The following is a 24,168-nucleotide window of genomic DNA, read 5'->3' as shown; positions in this document are numbered from 1 at the left end:
GGGTGGGAGGGAAATATACATGCAGTGGGGAGGAGACTGTCTATTAGGAGGTGGTGGGGGTTTTGGGCATTTACGGTGGCCAGTTTCGAATTGCAGCCTCCCGTAGGTGCTCTTTAAGAGCGGTTTTGAATGTGGGCAGGGATTCACATTCCTTTACAGCTTTGGGTAGGGTGTTCCACATTGTTGTGGCATAATTGCGAAACGTGTTTAGTCCCTTGTTTGAGCCGAATCTGGGTTTAACATGATTTGTTGAGCTTCCTCTGGTGTAGTGGTTGTGGTATTCACTGACCTTTGGGAAGTATTTTGACATGTACATGGGCACCCCGGTCGTATAGTGTATCTTGTAGACCAGGCCCATTGCAAGTTGCTGTACTCTGTCGTCTACTCTAAGCCATCCTAGGTTGTCAAAGTGGGCAGGGGTGAGGTGGGTTCTGGGGTTCAGGTCAAGTAGTAGTCTGACCAGTTTGTTTTGTGATGTTTGTAATTTTGTTTTAAGCGCCTTTGAGGTGCTTTGGTACCATGACGTGCACGCATAGTCATAGTACCCTTGAATGAGTGCTCCTGCCAGGGTATTCTTGTTTACCAGAGAGGAGATCCGGTACAAGAATCTAGTTCGTTGGTTGACTTTTTTTTATTACATTAGATGCCATTTTGTTACAGGAAAGATTTGCCTCTAGGATGGAACCCAGGTAGGTAATTTCGTCTTTCCTTGTGACAATATTGTCACCCACTGTAACTGAGAAGCCGTCGGTCTTGCTGAGTTTGTTATTTGAACCGAAGAGAATGGACTCTGTTTTGCCCATGTGTAATGATAGTTTGTTATCAGCGAGCCATATGCAGATTTTGCCTAGTTCCGTGCTGAGGGTTTTTTCAACCTGCAACTTGTTCTTGTCAGAGACCAGCAGGGCTGAGTCGTCCGCAAACAGGAACAAGTTGCAGTCACAGGCTGACGACATGTCATTTGCATAAATTAGGAAGAGTAGCGGTCCTAGTATGCTTCCTTGTGGAACACCACAGCTCACTGTGAGGGGGGGGGATAGAGTACCGTTTACCTCTACCATCTGTTCTCTCCCCTCCAGGTAGGATTGCATCCAGCTCACTGATAAGCTATCAAAACCAATTGCTTTTAGCTTGTCCATTAGAATGGAGTGATTGACAGTGTCGAAGGCCTTTTGTAGGTCCAGCATGACCATGCCGCAGTATTTGCCCGCGTCCACCTCTTGTTTGATGTGGTCGTTCAAATAGAGGAGGCATGTGTCAGTGGAGTGGGACGTTCTGAAGCCAGATTGGAATTCGTAGATTAGATTTTTTTCCGCCAGGTACTTTTCGACCTGTTCGTATACAATTTTCTCCATGACTTTCGAGATGGAGGTAAGAATAGAAACAGGGCGGTAGTTGCCTGGGTCTTATTTGCTGCCCTTTTTGTGCAGAGGGGTCACTCTCGCAATTTTGAAGTCCTTGGGGACGTGCCCCTGTTTTATAGAGAGGTTTATTATGTGTGTGATGACTGGGGTGATGGCGGCTGCTGAGTCTCTGAGGAATTTGGAGGGGATGTTGTCATGGCCAGTGGCCTTGTTAGGTTGGAGGGCGCTACATTTTTTGACTACCTCATCGGTTGTTACCATTTCAAGTTTGAAGTCGTCTTTGTGGACCCCTAGGTTTTTGTAGTATGCTACTATGTGTTCTACCCCATAATGCCCTGAGTGGGAGGGTAGTTTGTTTACCAGTGTTGTGGCTATGTTTGTGAAGAAGATGTTTAAGTAATTGGCTACATCCAGCTTGTCTGTGATGAGCGTGTTGTCCGTCTTTATGTTTATGTTTGAGAATCTGGTTTTAAGTTTTTTACTGCAGCCTAGTTGATTATTGAGTAATTTCCAAAGTTCGCAGGGTTTGTTTTTGTTTTCCTCAGTTTGGTCGTTGATGAAATTTCTTTTTGCGGTTCTGATCATGGTGTTTACGTCATTTCTTAGTCTGTTTCTTTGAATTTTTAGTTCAACCACGTGGGCTTGGAGTTCACTGTTTGAGCTTTTGGAAAGCTTTGTCTGACTTTTATGAAGTTCAGAGCATTTTTTGTCTTTGGTTTTCATAGCGGCCAGTATTTCAGTGTGCATCCATGCCTCAGCGCGATTTTTAACCCTGGTGGTTCTTATGGGTGCCATGTTGTTGAGTATTGCTGTGAATTTGGTTTTGAATCCAAGCCATGTTTCTTCAACCGGTGTACCACTGAGTTCATCTGACCAGTCCAAGCTCCCCAGTTCTAGGTTAAAGGCTTACTAGCCTAAAGCCTAAAGGTTAATTAGGTTACTTATCAAACCAAATACATTAAATGTGTTGTTGCACTTGAGTACAAGCCCTAGGCTATTCTATTATTGGCGCGAATTAAATTGTTACAGGAAATAATTTGTATGAATAGCCTATTGTTTTAATTAAATGGTCGACTTTTTAGTTAAAACATTTTTTTATAAGGAATTAGCCTTTGCCAGAGAAAAATGTGGGCCAAACCGCTAACATTCCCGCAACACCGCTCTAATGACTAAACTAAACACCAGGGAACGCATCGCTAAGAAAAAGCAACAGTTGGACAGCCATGTTGGATCACACAACCTAGTGACATACTGCGCAACTGCTCTGTCCACGAGCCATAATGGCTGCAGTACCGCAGACGCCTTCTTCCATTTGACAACAAAAAGCATCACGGACTAGGGCGGATCATTGCAACAGTTTCCGGGTATCCCTTCCTGGGCTGGGGCAAAGACGAGGGGCTAAAAGCGTCTGTTGATTAACTTCATTTCAAAGTTACACACAGGTAAGGCCACGAACGATAAGCCATTTTCTACAGTATTAGTAATGTGAACGATCCGAAGAGGGAGAGAACAAAACTTAGGGAGAGGTCATACAAGAGTTTATGGCAATATGACACCGCCCTCGGTAACAACTGTTGCATGCTAAAGTTTGACATGTAACAGTATCAATCTAGTATTGCGATTTAATCGTTTTAGTATCTAATTGATACAATAGCCTATATCCAATAAATTGATCATTTGACAACTCCGCCACCTACGAATCAGTTCTAATGGTATTTTCAAATGACATTTTTGTTTATGTCAGTTGACAGTATCTGATAAACTGGGTGTGGACATCCAACTGTTGGTGGAGAAAAAAAGAGTACCCTACTGTCTAGCATAGCATTGCATATTTTAGACTCGACTAGCCTACACAATGGAAATATTTTCAACATGTAATCTATATTCTCATAACAAATACGTTTACACAGCAGCAACTAATTAGACAAATTCGAACAATAGATTGTACTACTAGACTTTGAAATAAATATTTAGTATTAAAATAAATAATTGGCCCACGTTTAAGGTTTTATATTTAAAAGCTCTAAATCTCCATAATAGAATAGCCAAGTCAGAGTAAACATTCAGACATTTTCACAGAGTCCTTGTAAATTCTTGAATTGTGACATAACTTTATAAAATCAGATTAATCCTTGCCCTTTTGACTGTTCAGCACGTCCGTAAGAAATACATGTCATGCTTAGACAACCCCACAATAACAAAGGGAAACAATAATACATTCTCATTGTAATACATGGCGGAGGGCCACTATTGAAGAGTTATCATCCATCTTGGCTGGTATCTTTTGGAGATCATGTACATTTAATTTCCCCTCATGTTCAAGACGGTTGACTCGCCCGCTGTAATCAGAGAGACCGGCTGACTGCCCATGCCAACCTGGATCACTGTGGCATGAAGGTGCCAAGCTGACTGCAGATCAGTAGAGGCTACTGAAACCCTAGCCCTCTGATCTAGTTCCCCTAACCTCTTACTGACCTCTATCTCTTCCTCTGCCTTATCTAACAACGCCTGATTTCTCACAGAAGTTGAGGGGAAGACATCAGTCTGACATCACTACAAACTAAGGAGGGACGTTTCCTCTCGTTTTTGTAGTGTGGCATGAACGGAAAAACAAAACATGGCTCACAATGACAGGTCCAAGTGGCGCTGCGCTCTTGTGCCAGTTCATGTATGGTAGATTACTGTCCCCGACTCCCAGTAGAGTAGACTGACTGAGATTTTTTTTTTGATCGTTCAAAAGCAACGTTGTGACCTACAGGTGGCAGCTTCATCGTGATGCCACGAGAGCAATGAAATGCCGATATCTGAAAAAGGTTCTTCTCCTGTGACACCTTTATTGGTTTGCTGGGACAGCATAACTTTGACATTATATGTTGCCAGCTCTTCATCGGCCATTGGGGTTTTGGTTGACTCAGACTTTTGTTGTTGTTGTTGTAATTCATTCATTCAAGTATGCTTTTTTTCATATTGAATGAGTTGCTTGTAGCGTAAACGATAAGCACATCTATGACATCACAATAAGGCTTCCGTCTTAATAAGAATAAGTTCAATTAGTTGTCTGCATGCTTGCTTTCATTTGCAGAATGGCAGTAGTGTGATAACTCCAATTTGACACTTTTATTGATTAAATCTACTTTTTGATTGTATATAAAATGCTACAAAGAATTTCAGTCGTGGACAGCTCAGAATTTCTTCAGTCGAGGACGGCTCTAGTAGTATATGCCTGTACAACAGAGCTGGGTATGTTGTGGTGGCAACAATGAACTATCATGACTCGTGAATTGTCTCTGAAGTTAAGATGTGAGAAATCCATTGTCTGCCACACACAGCATCACGTATACATGCGGATGAAGACAATATCATTCTCTAGGGCTATTTTTTGACCGAAGCACCATTCATGGTCATACAGTAGCTGTGTGTGTGAATAGTATTGTTATGATAACATTTTCTCACTAGTGGACCCCATGTGTTCTCTGGTCATTTCCCATCCTGCCCCCATCATCATAAAAGCTCCATCCTGTCTGTGCTTTAAACTCGCTGTGTTATGAAGAGGCCTGCTGGTTTCTCCTGGCTTGAAAATACCTTCTCATTCCCCGCCTATTGTGATTTATGCTTTCATGATTTATAAATTGTTTCTAATCCTGTATGCTAGTATTATATCTTCATTATTGTTACCCACCTCCTCTGCCCTTGGCTTGGCCCTAAATTACTAATTTATTACTGTCAAGCTTCAAGCCCAGCTGTGTGTGTGTGTGTGTGTGTGTGTGTGTGTGTGTGTGTGTGTGTGTGTGTGTGTGTGTGTGTGTGTGTGTGTGTGTGTGTGTGTGTGTGTGTGTGTGTGTGTGTGTGTGTGTGTGTGTGTGTGTGTGTGTGTGTGTGTGTGTGTGTGTGTGTGTGTGTGTGTGTGTGTGTGTGTGTGTGTGTGTGTGTGTGTGTGTGTGTGTGTGTGTGTGTGTGTGTGTGTGTGTGTGTGCGCGCGCACACGTGCACACGTGCCAAACGCCCCTCAATTATGTCTAGTCAACTGAGCAACCGTGGGGTCCTCTGTTGCTCAGATCAGACGCCAGTAAATGACCAAATGACCATTGTTCTGGTTCTGCTGTTAGGGTTCAACACGCCATTATGGTGAGAAATGTCTGACTCCATGTTTCCAGTAACGGCAGAAAGTCCCCGCCAGCCGACCAGGCCAGGGTGTGTGTGGACTGTGTGTGGACCCCTGATGTGGCCTGTCAGGAAGGTGAATAGTTTCACCAGTGGAACTGCCCCCTTCCCGGCTTCACTCCAGCTAATAAATCAACTGTATACGTCTCACATGCCAAAACTTTGGCCTCAATAAGGTGGCCTTTTCCCTTTTTTGGCCCAAGCTGGTTAATCTCCCCCAGGTTTGGCCTGCTGATAGCTCTGCATTTGTGTGTGTGCGTGCGTGTGTGTGCTCACGAGAGAGTGTGTCCATGTCCGTGCGTGCTAAGTAGCTCACAGAAGCCAGGCCGATTAAGTGGCCATTATTGAGTGTGTTTTATTGAAGCATGCCTCCCCCTGTCTCTCCTGTTGTGTTGTCTTTGTGTTATTACCACAGCGATAATGGAACAGTTTAATTAAGCTGCCGCCGCACACTGATGCAGGTTCCCATAGAGCCAGTCCAGGAATAACACATCTCAGTGTGTGTGGTTGTGTGTATTGTGTGTGTGTGTGTACACATGTACATTAGCTCAAATGCACACATGCCAGGAACTGCACTCACGCTGGGCGCTGTTAACGCAAAATCCCGTCTGTAGCCTTAATTGTGTTTTTATTAACGTGACGATGTGATGTAACGGCTGTTGTCATTTCGGGGGCTTTTGACTGTTCTGCAAGACGCCCGCTCTCGGGATCACAGATTTTTTATTTTAAATTGACGATTTACAGGGGGAAAAACACGAGGCTTAACAGATTTTTCCGTTTGAGTCGACCGATGTGACCTGCTGACCTTTCCCGGCCCTAACCCCAACCTCTCTCCACCCTTCCTCCCACCATCATCGGCGTCCCTCTGCCCCACCCCTCGTGTGGCTAGCGCTGGTTGTGGACGGTAGTGTGAGCCTGTGAGGCACGCTTTCTCCCTCCTCTCCCAAGGCCTAGCAGCCACTCATAGGAAGGTCTCCAGGAACCAGTGTGATAAACAGCCATTGTTCTGCCTGTGGGCTCCATGAAGCCACCCTGTCAGAATGAGAGGTTTTTTGCCCGCTGCAGTACAGATGGTGTAGAGGCCTCTGTCCCGTCGTCGAACATCGTAGACCGTGTTAACTGGGTGCTGACGTGGCCACAGTCAGGTGTTTGAAGTGGTAATCTGCAAGATCTTAATTATTTTGTTTGTTTTGGTGACATCTATTGGTGATAAGTGGTCGTTGTTATTGCTTTTTTTGCACTGTATTGATTTGCTTTACTATTGAGTTAGTGTTAGATACTAGATAGTCTTATTCATTCCAAACAACCTGCTGTTGCTGCTGGTGAACGTAGAGCGTTTCACTTCCTGTGTGCCGGGTGCTTCTCCCGGGAATGTCCTGCTAGACACCACTGTTGGAACAGCCAACACTCTTTTTGTTTTATCAATTGGTGATCATCGAGAGTGGCAACATAGACATTAATGTATATGAAAATGTTATTATTACTTTAATCTGCTGGTATTTCAACTTTCAAAAGTCTCATGTTGAGATTCTCGTGTTATTTATATAAATTGTATACTTTTTTTCTCTTTTTTTTCTCAGAATGAATGACTATAGCCTGCCTCCCTCTAATGCTTATATCACACTCCACCTGTCAAGCATGTCTGTAAAAAATAAATAAAAAAACACTAATGCAGCTTCTCACACACACACACACACACACACACACACACACACACACACACACACACACACACACACACACACACACACAATCGTCTGTTATTATATGGCACAGCTTATGTGGCACAGCTTCACTCCTCTGTCATCTTCTCAGAGCCATAGAGTAGAGCAGGCATTTAGCAAAGACGGGTCCAGGCCAGGGCCCTTATGATAACAGAGAGGTCTGGGAACCAACCTTTTGGCCAGTATCACTCTACTACTCCATCCACCATGTCAGTGTATTAGTTAATGGAATAGTCCAGTCGTCGGCATAGGCAGGACCTTAAAGAGATAGTTGTGACTTCTGGAACCATAGACTTATATCTTGCTTACCAAGGCCTAACAAAAATAATGGTTGGTTTCAGGTTGCCGACCGACCCTGCCGATTTAGGTGCGACCCAATATATTTTATGAGTTTTAAAAAAAAATTATATATTAATTTTTTTTTTTTTTTTTTTTTTTTTTTTTAAGAATAAAGTTTCATAGAAATCTTAGTCAAACATTTAGTATTATGGATATTAAACATGCTGGCAGAGTACATGCATCCATGTTGTTGTGAACATTTTAATTAAATAAAGAAATTCCCTATCCATAGTCGCCGTGGGAAAGAATAAAATAAAAAAATAAAATAAAATAAATTCCCTACCTACCCATGGCCAAACTGACAACCAACCTGAAACCAACTATTATTTTTGTTAGGCCCAATGACCAATCTTCTTGTCTCTCTCTGGAGAAGACGGTAAGTTAATTTCCCAAAATGTTGGCGTGTTCCCTTTTTAAGTACAAACACGAGCGGCTCATTGTCACTACCGGCATGAGGTTATTATGATGTGTTAAGTGAAGATTATGAGTGTGTGTGTTTTTCTCTCCTGGCAGGTTCTTGAGCACTCCAGAGGCCATGTCTCAGTCGGGAGAGAAAGTGAAGGTGAGACTCGTCTCGGACCCTGTCACACACATGTCATACCTGCCTCTGAAGTAGCACTGGGAGATGTGATATCTTTCTAGTTTTTGATGGTGTTTCGTATTTCAAGTACAAATCACACTGGGATGGGAGATCTTTTTTATTTTCTGAAAACTCATCAAAAATAATTTGAAATCTAATCTTTACATTACTGCTACGATATGCAGGTTTTCTACCTCATGCATTTACTCACAAAAAGAGTGTTTCTGGCCTGTTTAACGGCAGCAAAGAAAATGCTCGTAATGAGATGGAAACCACCTCATAGTCTCAATATTTACCGTTGGAAACTGTCCTTCTATGAAGTATTGAGATTAGAGGCATCCAGTGCTAGAGCACAGGGCGCAAGGACAGAATCGATCCAAATATTACTTACTGCGGCCCAGAAGGTAAAATCAGTACTCCACTAGGTTGAACACTTGTACCTTGACACCAGAGAATGAACAAAAAGCATGTTGTTGTTTTTATTTTTTTCTGTTTACTGTTGTTGTATTTCTTGTTGCTTTTTTTTTAACACTTTAAATACTTTTTGTATTTTTCCCTATTACTTTGTAACAGGATTAGAGGTTATCTAACAAACACAATTATGATTTATTTGTATTTAATTGAATCCTATACATGTATGCATCATGGTTTCCCCCTTCCCCTAAAATGTCTATGCGAACCCGGGGGGCTGGGAGGGGGGTTAAGAAGCGACCTGGGCTGTCTTGCAGCCACAGGACCGCCAGAACAGAGGAAAAGACGGTCACAACTGCAAGCAGGCAGGCTACACAGTATATGACTATACTGACGGACATTCTATATACCTACTGAAAAGACACTTTTTTATGCCACTGTGGGAATTAATATGAAATGCTGATGTGAATGTCTCTTTCCTCTGAACTTGTTAAAAAAAAAAGATAAAATGAAAAGTTGGTCACAAAAAAAAACATACGATTTAAATTATAAATACAAATATGGTAACGTGGTTGTAGTGTTGGGTGAAACGGATACTAGCCACAGATTCAGGGTCAGTTATTTCCCCATTGTACGAATTGTTAAGGTTATGGAATGTAAGGGAAATCTGATCCTAGGTCTGTGACTAAAGCCAGGAGTCTACGCTGTGGTGACGTCAGTCAGCAGTGCCATAGTTCCTCTGTGAATGAAAACGTAAACATTGTTATTTTGCTACCTTTACGATTAATTGCTAATTGTTTCATGTTGAGCTATAGATTGTGGATTAATACACACTGAAAGGTACACCATGCCAATGTTCATGCTTTATTTGTTTTAAACGAGACGTTTTAGAAATGTGTCTATTAAAATAAAAAACATTTGTTAAAAAAAATATATATATTTGTCCATTGGCAATATACATTGCAATTTCAAGGCAGGTGGACTGCACGGGAAACAACAATGATGTAACCACTAAATAAAATAAAATAAAATTTATTTGTAAGGCCCGACAACTAGGGTTGGGCACCGAAAACCGGTTCTAATAGGAACCGGTTCCTAACTTCGATTTCGAAACTGAAACGTAGAAACTGTCAACTGAAAATGTGAATAGTATGAATTTCTTTTTAAATTTTCAAAAAAAATTAAATTCTCCTGCGAAATAAGCTGTGACCTGTTTTGACCTGCACCTCAAAGAATCGGAATCGAGAATCGTTTAGAACAGGAAACGATATGGAGAATCGGAATCGGAACCGGAATCGTTCAAATCCAAACGATGCCCAACCCTAGCGACAACACACGTTAATGTCCCCAATGGGCCGGACACGTCTTCTTTAAACAAGTCAAGAAGAAACATCACAATAAATCAAGAACAAAACAAAAACACCATGAAATCCAAAATTAAATGTCAAATAAATAAATGAATACAGGGCTGTCAGTTTATCGCGTTAATTAGATTAATTAATTACACAGCAAATTATCGCGTTATGAAAATTAACAAATTTTATTGCAAAAAATATGTTTTTTTTCTTTTTTATATATATATATATTTTTTTATCTCATTCATTCCATAAGAACGTAGAATACACATTTACAGATTTTTTTTAATATGGTCCATTTGCATGTTCTTGGTATCTGATTCTAGGGACATCTATGGATCTCAGGGAATGTATTCCCAGTGTCAGGCTTGAGTAAATTGTAATGAACCAAATGAGAATATCAATAAATTATTTTTTTTGTATTTTATTTTTTTATTATTTTTTAAACATAACATAAAATTAGACACACAAGCATTAACAGTAAACATCCAATGAAATCACCATTTAAATAAATGTAGTATACGAGATATATACCTAATACTTGCCATCTAATACCCTACATACATATGCTCTCGCTCGCTCACCCCCCCCGGACCCCCACTTGGATAATCCATCCATTATCATTCGTTCCTAACCAGGCACTACAATTCATATGCTAGCTTTTATTCTCTCCACCACTTCTAACCAGATTGCAATTTTGGTTTCACTGACACCTAAAATTCTTGCTGTAGATATTTCTAGATAAATCACATCGAGATATGTAAGAACCCATACCTTCCGACACATTTTTTCCGGTTGAAACCATTGTGATGCTATCAGCTTTTTAGCCGCTGTGAGACCAGATAAAACTAGTCTATTTAGCTGTATAGGGGCTGCAAACTGAAAAACATCATTCAACAGCAATACAGAGGGGTGTACAGGTATGTTCAGAAATAAGAAATTTGATAATTGCTGGGACACTTCTTTCCAGAATATCTTAACTGGTGGGCAATCCCAGTACATGTGCATAAATGTACCCTCATCCCCATTTGTACATAAGGAACATCTGGAGTCTTGTTTAAGTCCCATTCTGTTCAATCTTATAGGAGTCAGGTATGTCCTATGAATATAATTAAGATTAATTTGTTGATGGTCCGGGTTACGTGACGCAATTCGAACGATCAAAATGTATTTCCAAGTCTGGTATATCCCTCCTCCAGACTGAGTCTAGGGGGAGGATTCCATACGAGGACGTTAGTAAGTGATGATAAAAATCAGATACGAAACCTCTCGATGTCTCTCTTTCATAGAAGAATTTGTGATATCTTTGGTGCTCAATTGGTATCCTTAATGGGACTCCATGAGCCTTCAAACAAACCAATAACTGTGCGTAAAAATAATATGTGGAACTGGTGAGATAAATCTTTTTATGTATGTCTTTATAGCTACAAAAACCCAGTTTGTTGAAAACATCTCCTAATGTGTGTATGCCCTGCTTTTCCCATTTAGGGTATCTTATAGGTCGTTTTCCAATCAGGAGTGCATTGTTATTGAATAGGGGAGTATGACTATGCCATTTATGTTGGTTAGAATATTTTTTTTGTGTTTCACGCCATATGCGGATCACATGAGTAATAAGGGGGCCAAATTTCAATTCGCATTGCTTAATTGATAATATGGTGTATACTATGTCCTGCAGTCTATGTGGTGCTACTATATTTTCTTCTAAGTTTCTCCAGGATACAGATGCTTGGGAATCAAACCAGGTTGTCAGTGGTCTTAAAGAGTACGCTTTAAAATAGTGGTAAAAATCTGGAAATGCCATACCTCCGTCGGCTTTGTTTCTCTGTGCGGTGGATCTTTTATAATTTTTTTTTTATCTTTGACTGTGAATAACCCCATGCTCAAATTGACCAGACCTGAAAAATCTAAGCAAATTAATAGATGGAAGATGATTAAACAGAAGGTTTTGTAGATGCAGTACTGAATTCTGCCATCCGGACACATGCAATTTGAAATATGATTATAGAATATCAGGCATAAAATGGTTATGCGATTAAAATGTGATTAATTAGATTAATTAATTACAAATCCTGTAATTAATTAGATAAAAAAATTTAATCGCAAATTAATGCAACACTCCCAGACCCCACGCGAAGGTAAGGAAAAACTCACCAAAGACCTAGCAATAGGAAAAAAGCACCACAGGCAATGTGGAGGGGAGAAACCTTAGAAGGGCCGTTCAAGGGGGGGATCTCCCTTCTTAGATGTCGGTGATAGTAGTGTTGCTACTGTATAAAACAGGCGGAACAGTTGGTAAGCATGTACATATATGTGTAATGAAACACAAATAAGTACATGCAATAGCAACTGGGGTACATAAGAACATTGTACCCCACACTACACCTCCCTATAGACTTGCTTCCTTACAGAAGACTTTTCTATGGAGGGTAACGTTGATTAGCACACATGGCACCGCGTGCATACCATTGCTCATAGCACACACCCATGTGCAGCCAGGCATCCAGAGGGGATATCCTGTATAAACGCTACTGTTTCATTGCCTGTTTTATTGGCCTCTGGAATGTTTTTTATCTTATGTATCGCCACCATCCTCTATCAGACACACACTTTCCCTTTAACTCATATGCCAAGGACCTATACTTCCTAAGGAGGAATGTTCGGGAGGTGTACATTTCAGTGAGATAAAGAGCAGACATTTGGGAGATAGAATTAAACATATTGTACCAGCACACATAACGCAATACATACCTATGCAAGTACCTCAAATCACATACAATCGGGTCCATAAATATTTGGACATCTGACACAATCTTGGCTCTGTACACCTCCACAATGGACTTGAAACAATCAAGATGTGCTTGAAGTGCAGACTTTGAAATCAGGTTAATTCAGGTGAACAGTGTAGGAATTACAACAGTTTCTTTCTTTCCCTTAAAAACTCTTTGGTTGCTTTCGTAGTATGCTTTGGGTCATTGTCTATCTGCATTGTGAAGCGCCGTCCAATGAGTTCTGAAGCATTTGGCTGAATATGAGCAGATAATATTGCCCAAAAACACGTCCGAATTCATCCTGCTGCTTTTGTCAGCAGTCACATCATCAATAAATACCAGTTTATAAATACCAGGGAACCAGTTCCTTTGGCAGCCATACATTCCCACGCCATAACACTACCACCACCATGCTTCACTGATGAGGTGGTATGCTTTTGGATCATGAGCAGTTCCTTTCCTTCCCCATACTCTTCCTATTATTCTGGTAGAAGTTGATCTTTGTCTCATCTGTCCATATGATGTTGTTCCAGAATTGTACAGGCTTTTTTAGATGTTTTTTGGCTAACTCTAATCTGGTCTTCCTGTTTTTGAGGCTCACCAATGGTTTACATCTTGTGGTGAATCCTCTGTATTCACTCTGGTGAAGTCTTCTCTTGATTGTTGACTTTGACTCTCCCTCCTGGAGAGTGTTCTTGATCTTGCCAACTGTTGTGAAGGGGCTTTTCTTGATGTGGCCACACCTAATGTTTTTACTATCTCTCTGGTGGGTTTGTTTTGGTTTTTCAGCCTAATGATGGCTTGCTTCACTGATATTTACAGCTCTTTGGACCTCATAATGAGAGTTGACAGTAACAGATTCCAAATGCAAATACCACACTTGAAATTAACTCTAGACCTTTTACCTGCTCCTTGTAAATGAAATAATGAGGGAATAACACACACCTGGCCATGGAACAGCTGAGCAGCCAATTGTCCAATTACTTTTGGTCCCTTAAAAAGGAGGAGGCACATATAGAAATGGTTGTAATTCCTACACCGTTCACCTGATTTGGATGTAGATCAAATTAAAGCTGAGAATCTGCACTTAAATCACATCTTGATTGCTTCATTTCAAGTCCATTGTGGTGGTGTACAGAGCCAAAATGTTGAAAAATTGTGATGTCCATTATGATGACCTGACTGTACCTATCAAAGTGCCTCGAATCACATACCTATTCAAGTATCTCGAATCACTTGATCGGTTGATTTAGGCCTCTGCAATTCCAGCTGCAAAACCTAAGTACACCTCCCGACCGCTGTGCTGATCTAGGTTGGGTCATAATACCGGCAAGATAATGAATAGATGTGCTGGGTACACCGCAAATGAGAAACACTGAAAACAATAAAATAAAACTGCAATAGGGCGACCAAGCCAAGTACACAAAAATAAAAAAGAACTGATACAGACAACATTACTCCCCCTTCCCTCCTCCCCCCTCCCTCCTCCCCCCTCTCCCTTCCCTCCTCCCCCCTCCCCCCTCACGCCGAAGCATCTCCCGCTGAGATACGCGTGTGGTGTGGTGCCCGGAGCTCCTGCCCTCTCCCGAGTTTCGTGGTCTCTGTCCAGCAGAGAGATTTTTACAACTTTTTGAACTAAACCTATAAACTGAAGCTATGGTATCAGATATGGCCACAAGTAAATGTCTCACATTTAGCAGATGGACTTTATATGAACTAATAACTGCAATAAAGTGCATATACGTATATTGCACGTGTGCCTGCGTTAATGCTGCACTTACACACCTGAAATGGGCTTTGAGTGAAAATAATAAGTGTGTGCGTGCACCTGCTGCCCATGCATAATGAAAAAAAAAAAAAAGCTTTAGATGAAATAGTAAATGTAGTATTCATACCAACGCAGTGAGTGGGCTTTAAGCGAGATCATATTAAATGCATGCGTATGTGCTGCACCTATCTGTGCAGTAAGTAGGCTTTTTAGGAGAAATAATAATAAATGCATACGTACTGTGTGTTCGCACATACACACACACACATGCCTGTCCAGGAATGTATGTGTACTCACACACATTCATATAGCCATGTGCATGCAAACAAGCCTATAGTACCACACTAATTGTCAAAAATTCATGTTCTTGGAGAGCTAACGAAAAAAAAAAGCGAACAAGCTGCTATAATAATAATAATAATAATAATAATAATCAGTAGTGAAGATGGTCGTGATAATAATAATGACAATAATAATAACACTAAGCAAAACACGTTACATTAAAGTATGTTGCGTGACTCACTTGATAGAGTTTGCATACTTTGATTAAGTGTCTCGAAAAAAAGCGAATAACAAGCTGCAATAATAATAATAATAATAAAAGAAAAAGAAAAAAAAGACAGTAGTGAAGATGATCATGATAATGGTAATAATAATAATGACAATAATAACACTAAACAAAACCTGCTATATTAAAGTATGGCAAGAGGCTTGACGAGCGAAACTAAACCAATACAGCTGCACTGTATTAATCAACAAGCTACTGTACAGCATAACCAAATTGACTGCTCTAATTCAACACAGTAGATCATTAATTAAATATATTAATATAAATATTCAGTAGGCTCCTATGCAGTTCTTTAGTGATCGATTATCCTCCAATAATAGTAGGCATAGCATTGGTGAAATAATAATGAAGTAAATAGAAAAGACAGTTAAAATGTTCAGAGATACATAACCAATTGACTGCTCTAATTCAACACCGTAGATCATGAATTAGATATAAATATGGCTATGGGCAAATGTCTATGGGTGGAAAAAAAAATTAAGTAAAGAGATAGAAGTTCAAATGTTCATAGAACAGTCACTTATCTTGATCCGTTGGTTGTCATCTTAGTGTTCAACAGTTGCTGGGCCGCTTTTATTAGTTTTCTGATGAAGATTGTTCTGCTTGAGAAACACATCAGCGTCCTCTTTTGAATGACACATCACCTGCTTCCCTTTGAAGTCGATCTGTAATGATGTGGGCCAGCGCATTCTATAGACAATGCCATTGTCTTGTAGGGCTATTTTGGCCTCGAGAAACATCTCCTTTCTCATCTTTTGAATGGCCGGTGGGATGTCCTGAAAGATTTGGATTTTGGCACCTTCAAATGTGAGGGACCGCTTTTCCCTAGCCAGTTGTTGAATTTTATTCTTCTCTTGGAGACGGAGAAAGCGAACCCAAACATTACGAGGCGGGCGGCCTGCAGGTGGACGTGTGTTCGGGGCCCGGTGCGCTGTTTGTAGCTCGATGCGCCTCGGGAGCGCGTCAGGGCCGAACAGGTTCGAGAAGAACGTCTCGAAAAATGCGGTTGGGTCGGGACCTTCTCTCCCCTCGGGAAGGTGATACATCATCTTCAACATCTTGGCGCTAACATTGCTTTCCTTCAAGAGACCCACTTAAAGGGAACGGATCATATCAAATTAAAGAGGAGATGGGTGGGTCAGGTTTATCATTCGTCATTTCAAGGGAAATCCAGAGGGGTAGCCATTCTAATCCATAAATCTGTCAACTTTGTTTACTCCGATATTATCTCGGATCCTGGCGGGAGATTTGTGATAGTTATAGGACGGCTGTATGATGTACCAGTAATTCTGGCTAATGTATACGGCCCCAATTGGGACAATGAGAACTTTTTTCAAACACTGTTTGCCAGGATACCTGATATGTCAACACATTATCTGATTCAGGGTGGAGACCACAATGTCTGGATTAATCCTAGATTAGATCGCTCATCACCCAGGAATAGTGTACCTTCAAGATCTGCCAAAATCATTCATGCCTTTATGAATGAATTCAAGGTCTCTGACCCCTGGCGATTTTTAAACCCACAAGGAAGACAATATTCTTTCTTTTCACATGTTCATCAAACTTATTCTCGTATTGACTTTTTTCTGATTGATAATCGACTCATCCCATCACTACACTCCTGCTCTTATGAAGCGATCGTATTGTCGGATCATGCTCCAGTGCTTCTGGAGTTGTGCTTCCAGGAATATAACAACTCGCCACCTCCCTGGCGCCTAAATTGCCGTTTATTGTCAAATGAGAATTTCGTTAATTTCATACACAACCAAATCGATTTTTTTATATCGACCAATAAGACCCCTGAGATTTCAGCATCTTTACTATGGGAGACATTGAAGGCATATCTGAGGGGTGAGATAATCTCATATAGCGCCTATGAAAGGAAGGATAGAAAAAGACAGATGAGTGACTTGACTAAGCAGATTAGTCAATTAGATAACATACATGCTACTCAACCATCCCCGGATATCTATAAAGAACGTCTCTCCCTCCAAGCTAAATTTGATGTCCTCTCCTCTGCTTACGTGGAGGATCTAATGATTAAATCCAGACAGACGTACTATGAGCATGGAGACAAGTCTAATAAATTATTGGCCCATAAGTTACGACAGGCCTCTGCCTCACATCAGATCCCTCAAATCCAGACAACCAATGGTTTAACTACGGATCCCAAGCTAATTAATGAAGAATTTAAAAACTTTTATTCCTCCTTATATACATCTGAACAAACCTCTGACCCTTCTGCCTATGATAATTTTTTTAATTCATTGGATATACCACAGATAAACCCGGAGGCTGCCACAGGGCTGGAGGGACCAGTCACGATAGATGAGCTCAGAGAGGCCGCCTACTCTATGCAAACAGGGAAGTGTCCGGGGCTAGATGGTTACCCTATAGAGTTCTACAGGAAATTCTTTGATAAACTGGCACCCATTTTAATTGACATGTATGCAGATTCATTTAGGTCACTTAAGTTACCCCCATCCCTTACTCAAGCCTCGATTTCTCTGTTGCTAAAAAAAGATAAAGACCCCCTATCCTGTGGAAGTTATCGTCCTGTCAGTCAGTTGACGGTAGATTTAAAGCTTCTATCAAAGCTCTTAGCTATGCGCTTAGAACCTGTCCTTCCCACTATCATATCTCCAGACCAAACAGGTTTTATCCAGAACAGATATTCATTTTCCAACATTAGACGTCTCTTTAATGTCATATATAGCCCTTCCTCCACAACTAGCCCGGAGGCTGTCATCTCACTAGATGCGGCCAAAGCTTTTGACCGTGTGGAGTGGGGATATCTTTTCGACACATTGAAAAAGTTTGGACTGGGGGATAACTTTGTAGCTTGGGTGAAATTACTTTACACCTCTCCCACTGCCTCAGTAAGGACTAACAACACACGTTCAGCACAGTTCCATCTACACCGCTCCACGAGACAGGGTTGCAATTTGAGCCCACTCCTGTTCGATGTTGCCATTGAACCGTTGGCCATCGCACTTCGATCAGACCTTCGTATAAAAGGTATAATCAGAGGGGGTGTTGAACAGAGGACCTCCCTATATGCAGATGACCTGCTTCTATACGTGTCTGACATCTCCACATCTATTCCAGCTGCACTTGACATATTCACCCGATTTGGCCGTATTTCAGGGTATAAACTAAATTTAGACAAAAGTGAACTTCTTCCATTGAATGCAGAAGCTCGAAGTTATCCACTGCATAACTTCCCATTGAAAATTTCCCCCCATGGCTTCAAATATCTCGGTATCCAAATTAGGGATACATTTGGGGACCTATTCAAATTTAATTTTGGCTCTCTACTGACTCGATTTCAGGAAGATTTTGAACGTTGGTCATTATTACCTCTCTCTCTTGCTGCACGTATCAATTGCGTTAAGATGAACTCTCTCCCAAGGTTTTCTTATCTTGTCCAGTGCCTGCCTATCTTTCTTCCCCACTCATTCTTTCAAAAAATTGACAGCCTAGTGTCCAAATTTATTTGGAATAACAAAGTTCCCAGAATTAGTAAAGCTCTATTACAAAGGAGTAGATCTCTGGGTGGCATGGCTCTACCTAACTTCAGAGCCTACTATTGGGCAGCCAATCTCAGAATCATACAGCAATGGCTACAGTCAGACAAACCTCTGGTGTGCCCTATGTGGGTTGACATCGAAGCCTCATCTGTCAAACCTGCTTCACTAACCGGTCTTATACATGCCCCCATTAGTTCTCCATTGGCCCCCTACTTCAAAAATATAATCGTTAAAACTACATTCAGAATTTGGAATCAATTCAGACGCCACTTTGGGTTTAAAACTCTATCCCACTTGGCCCCGATAGCAGCTAACCCTTTATTTCACCCCTCATTGATGGATGGAGCATTCTCCTTATGGGCCTCACTCGGTATTAAAACACTAGGTGACCTATATATAGATAATGTTTTTGCCTCCTTTCAGCAATTATCAGAGAAATATTCAATCCATAGCCGACATTTCTTTCGGTATCTACAGATTCGTAGCTATGTCTGTAGCATTAACCCTATATTTCCCAACCTTCCAGAGGTAACACCCATCGACTCCTTTTTAACCCTGATGTCTTCCATCAAGGGCATGATATCGACTATGTACAATCTCATTCTCTCCTTATGTCCAACCACAATACACAATATTAAAAGTAAATGGGAGGAGGATTTAGAGGAGGAGATCTCGGATGACATTTGGGTTGACATTCTACGTCTTGTTCATTCTTCTTCTATTTGTGCAAGACACAGGCTGATACAATGCAAAATTGTTCATCGAGTACACCTGACGAAAGTCAGATTAGCCAAAATGTATGAAGATATCGATCCTATATGTGATAGATGTCATTCGGCCCCAGCCACATATACTCACATGTTTTGGACATGCCCCTCCTTGCACAGGTATTGGACAAATATTTTTGAAACCATCTCGGGAAGTATTGAGACAAATCTTGAACCAAATGTATTGACAGCGCTTTTTGGATACTCCCCACCTATGTTATCACTTTCAAAGCACACGTTGTGGCATTTACCACTCTACTGGCCAGGCGGCTGATTCTGTTTAAATGGAAGTCCGCTGCTCCCCCCACTCACCTTCACTGGATTAGAGACATACTATACTTTATCAAACTTGAAAAGATAAGATGCACTCTGAGAGGTTCTTCATCTATGTTCAAGAAAACGTGGGGTTCATTCCTTGTACTTGTGGATGATGTACAGTTCCATACTATTCCAGAATAACAATTTGTATGCTGCTTGTTGGTATTCATCTGTGTGAACGTTAATTCAACGTGAGTTATTTGATATACCGGATATACATTGGAGAAGCATATTTGGGTACCTAAACATGTGCTATATATTTGATATACTATGTATATACGTTTGAGACGACTGTCGGGCGACCAAGTCAGTGTTTGTTTGTATTATTATTTACTTTTGAACTCTGTTTTATTTTTTCTTGTTTTTTATTTTTTTATTTTATTTTCTTCTGTTTAATGTTGTTATCTGTTCTATGTGGACAATGACAATACAACAATGTATATATACAGACATATACTTATAATGTCTATGTCCTCAAAAAAGTATAATAAACAAAAAAGTGAAAAAAAAAAAGTATCTCGAATCACATACCTATTCAAATACCTCGAATCGCATACGTATCCAAGTACCTCAAATCACATACGTATCCAAGCACCTCAAATCGCATACCTATTAAAGTTCCTCGAATCACATGCCTGTACAAGTACCTTGAATCACATGCCTATTCAAGTACCTTGAGTGGGTGTTTTATCCAGGTCAGTCATTTTGACTGTTCAGTATAGTACAATATTTTTTGCCTGTAGTAGTTTAAGCTGTATTCTGTGATCCCACTTATTTCTATGCATGTGCTCAATGCCTCCTGAAATACTGTTTTGTTGTTTTCCCCAGTTTCCAGAGGCAGTAGGTTATGTAGGTTTTGCCAACCTGCCAAACCAAGTCCACAGGAAGTCTGTGAAGAAGGGTTTTGAATTCACCCTCATGGTTGTCGGTGGGTTATCATCTATCCTTTTGAATAACGTGTGTGGAACGGGGGTTCATTTCTCTTTCTATATCAGTTGTGTGACGTATGTTTGATGGCTACAGAGAATAGAAGTGTATGTTGTGTCATTGCTTCTCAGGGGAGTCTGGTTTGGGCAAATCCACATTGATAAACAGCCTGTTTCTCACCGACCTCTACCCTGAGCGCTTCATCCCTGGTGCTGCAGGTAACACACACACACACACACACACACACACACACTGTAATAATGGAGAAATGTCTGTTCCTGTAACTCCTGCATAGTCTTCCTCAGGCAGGAATGTTGGGAATGTCTTGTGTATTAGTCTAAAGAAAGACCCTCATCTCCTTACGACCTGTCTTAGGTTGTAGTATGGTTTCAATACAACCCATCGGCATCTCCCTAGTCAGCTTTTTGTGGATTAGGAAACTCTTTTTTGGATGTAGGACCTACTCGCAAAGTATCCACCTTCTTAAAGCCTGCAGGGGGTAGGGGGCTCTCTAGGGTTATTTTCCCAACATGGGTTATTGTGACCAAAGGCATTGGCTTAGGCCTTATATTAAAACCATAGTCCTCCTCTCTTAATAGGATGATGGGTTTCTTATTAAAAGTTGTAGTGGAAAAATACAAACCAACATGCTTGTAATTCCCTCCAAGCACAGCAGACACAAGTGGTTTCTTTCTACGGGTTTGTTGAAAGCTTGGTCCTCCAATCCACTGTGAAAACTTAAAAGAGAAAACATAAGTCGCGTTAGGTCGACACAAACAATATACACAGTATGAAAAACAACACGTCAAACAAAGCAAAATACAAACTTCTGTTCTTGTCAACAGTCTTGGTAGAACCTGTACAACTCCGACCATACCTGCTGCTTGCTCGCAGGTGCCGTAATCAGTCCCAAAAGTAAAAAAAATGCGAGAGCAGCCCAACGGGACACCATATATCAGGGGTTCCCAAAGTCGGGTTCGAGACCCACAGGAGGGTCGCGAGCCGCCGCGGGGGGGTCGCCAGATGATTTCCATTTTTTTTTGCAGTCAGGCCACTGAACTTAGAAGCAGGCCAGGACAGTGTTTCTAGTTGCAGAAGCGCAATAGTTAGATAACCTAGGTGGGGAACAACCAGGAGATCACTGCAACTCACACATGTTGGAGAACTATCTCTCTCGCTCTCTCTCTCTCTCTCTCTCTTGCTCTCACACACACACACAAAGGGAGCCGCATGTGATTGGTGGAGGCGGGACCCTTACAAAAAACTGTTGTTGCTAATCATTGACACATGCTAGCCTGTAATAATCCCCCCCAGAAAAATCTACTTTGCATTTGATATATTGCAAATATATGCCATCACACACACTGGCATTTAAAGGGTTAGAATTATACAATTAATATGTGGTGTTATGATCAGGGCTGAAGTTGAATAAAAGATTGTATTATTTTCAATCTGACATTACAAAAAAACTGAAAATCCATCCAAATCAGTGTTGTTGCTAATCATACATATGCTAGCCTGTTTTTTAACAATAATTTGTGATGCCATCACAAACACTGGCATTTAAAGGGTACAAATAAAAAAAAATGCCTGCACCAGAATGCAGGAAATGAAGTCTTTGTAACAAGAAATGTCCTGGTGGGGGACCCCCAGACCCCCTGCTTAAAAAGTGGCCTGACTGGGGCTATATTTTGCACTATATCTCCTGGCCTGAATGATTTCCCAAGTCCGGCCCTGGTTAAAAGCCTCCAATGCTTATTAGTGTGTGTGCGTTTGAACGTGTGCATGTTTCAACCATACATTTCCATTTATAAAAAAATATTTAAATTAAAAAAGATTATTAATTACATTTAAATTTTCTTTATTTTTTTTTTACCTCCTATAATAGTGGGGGTCGCGGCTCTCTGACACCGTTATTTTTGGGTCGCGGCCTGAAAAGTTTGGGAACCCCTGTCATATATAACCAGACGTCAAAATTAATATACTATAAATTGTAGCAAATTAAATAACAAAGAAAATAAGAAATGCAACATAAATACATTCTCAAATATTACACTAGACTTACAAACTTAAAGAACATATAAATTATGAAACCATATAATGGCCACAATGGCTACAATGCTATTGAGGAGCCGCACCACTGCAGACCCAGGCTATCATGCTCTTGTTGAAGAGCCGCACCACTGCAGACCCAGGCTATCATGCTCTTGTTGAAGAGCCGCACCACTGCAGACCCAGGCTATCATGCTCTTGTTGAAGAGCCGCACCACTGTCTGCAGACCCAGGCTATCATGCACAATGTTGTTTCTTCTTTGATTCTATTATATGTACCACTGTATTGCACATCGTTGCGGGCAAGACCACCCGCATTTCATTGTATACCTGTATTATGCCGTGACAATTAAAACTCTTGACTTGACTTGACTTGACTTGACTTGACTTGTTGAGTTTTCTCTTTTTTTTCTATTCAGACATTCTCTGCATCAATGTCAAACTTCACACTTTACAATAAAACAATCAAAGAAACTTTTCAGATTTCCACCACAAAGCTACCCCTGTCCTGTAATACTAATAACCCTGTATAAAAAGAGGCCCCTTCATCTTCTGTAATACATTGTTTGACAGGTGCTTCACTCTTGGCTATCCTGCATGGGTTCAGTCTTATCTCCCTTCCCCCGCCCCTTTTCCTCCCACTCTGCAGAGAAGATCGAGAGAACTGTGCAAATTGAGGCGTCGACCGTGGAGATCGAGGAGAGGGGAGTGAAGCTTCGCCTTACTGTAGTCGACACCCCTGGATACGGAGATGCCATAAACAGCCAGGACTGGTGCGTATGACATGTGTGCATATGTTTGTGTAGTGATAACAAAGTAGTTTCCTGTCCTGAGCACTCTCCTCCTTCCCATCCTCTCCCAACTCCCTTCCTCAGGTTTCATCCTTCACTTTCTCAGTGTCCTACCTCAACCCTTGCAGCGTTTCTCTATCACTCTAGTGTTGATCTCTTCCTGCTGTGTGAATTATACAGGGTCCTTCCCAGTGTAGCACGGTAATCTCCTTTGGTAGACCTGAGATGGCTTTCCATAGACATTTGATAATGTTGCCATGAAAAGGACGTTTTTTTTCTTTCACGTGTGGTCAATGCACGAGGAGGGATGAAACACGGCTCTCTTATCTGTTACTTATCTGTTTCTTATTTTGGTGACATTTATATTGCATTCATGTACAAGACTGAGACAAAAGTTTGAATGTTCAACATAACTGCAGTCTTCATCCGAATTATGCCTTCTGTATGACTACGTATCAACTTCCTGAGTTTTACAGACCAAACCAGCAATGATTTCCATGACAACATTATCACATCTATGGTGGCCATTTTAAGGCAAACAACCATTAAGAATTGTAGGTGTAAATGAGAAGGGCCATTCTATCACTACAAGTTCTTGGCCATTTTGTTCTTATGCCATGCTCAGGTTGTGGTTCCTTTCCACCCTCAGGATGGAAGCAAAATGGCCATCATGTGAATATGGTCAATGGTGTTAGCAGGCGTGTGTATGTACTTTATATATACTCATATCAGTGATGTT

At 41.0% G+C, this 24,168-nt stretch overlaps 1 protein-coding gene across 1 annotated transcript in view; it reads left to right on the top strand.

The window, feature by feature from the left end:
- The first annotated feature begins 2,699 nt into the window (after positions 1–2,699).
- Positions 2,700–24,168, top strand: part of LOC311240141 (septin-2) — an 85,858-nt gene continuing 64,389 nt past the window's right edge. The window contains exons 1-5 of the mRNA XM_084328679.1: positions 2,700–2,806; positions 8,102–8,150; positions 20,488–20,587; positions 20,718–20,804; positions 23,288–23,411. Coding sequence (XP_084184805.1) covers positions 8,124–8,150; positions 20,488–20,587; positions 20,718–20,804; positions 23,288–23,411 — 338 coding nt within the window. The 5' untranslated portion in view covers positions 2,700–2,806; positions 8,102–8,123. The remainder of the gene's footprint in view (positions 2,807–8,101; positions 8,151–20,487; positions 20,588–20,717; positions 20,805–23,287; positions 23,412–24,168) is intronic.

This window comes from Notolepis coatsorum (assembly GCF_963971535.1).
Source record: "Notolepis coatsorum genome assembly, chromosome: 1".
Lineage (NCBI taxonomy): Eukaryota > Metazoa > Chordata > Actinopteri > Aulopiformes > Paralepididae > Notolepis > Notolepis coatsorum.
Note: the sequence above shows the minus strand (reverse complement) of the source record. Positions and strands in the feature narration are given on the sequence as shown.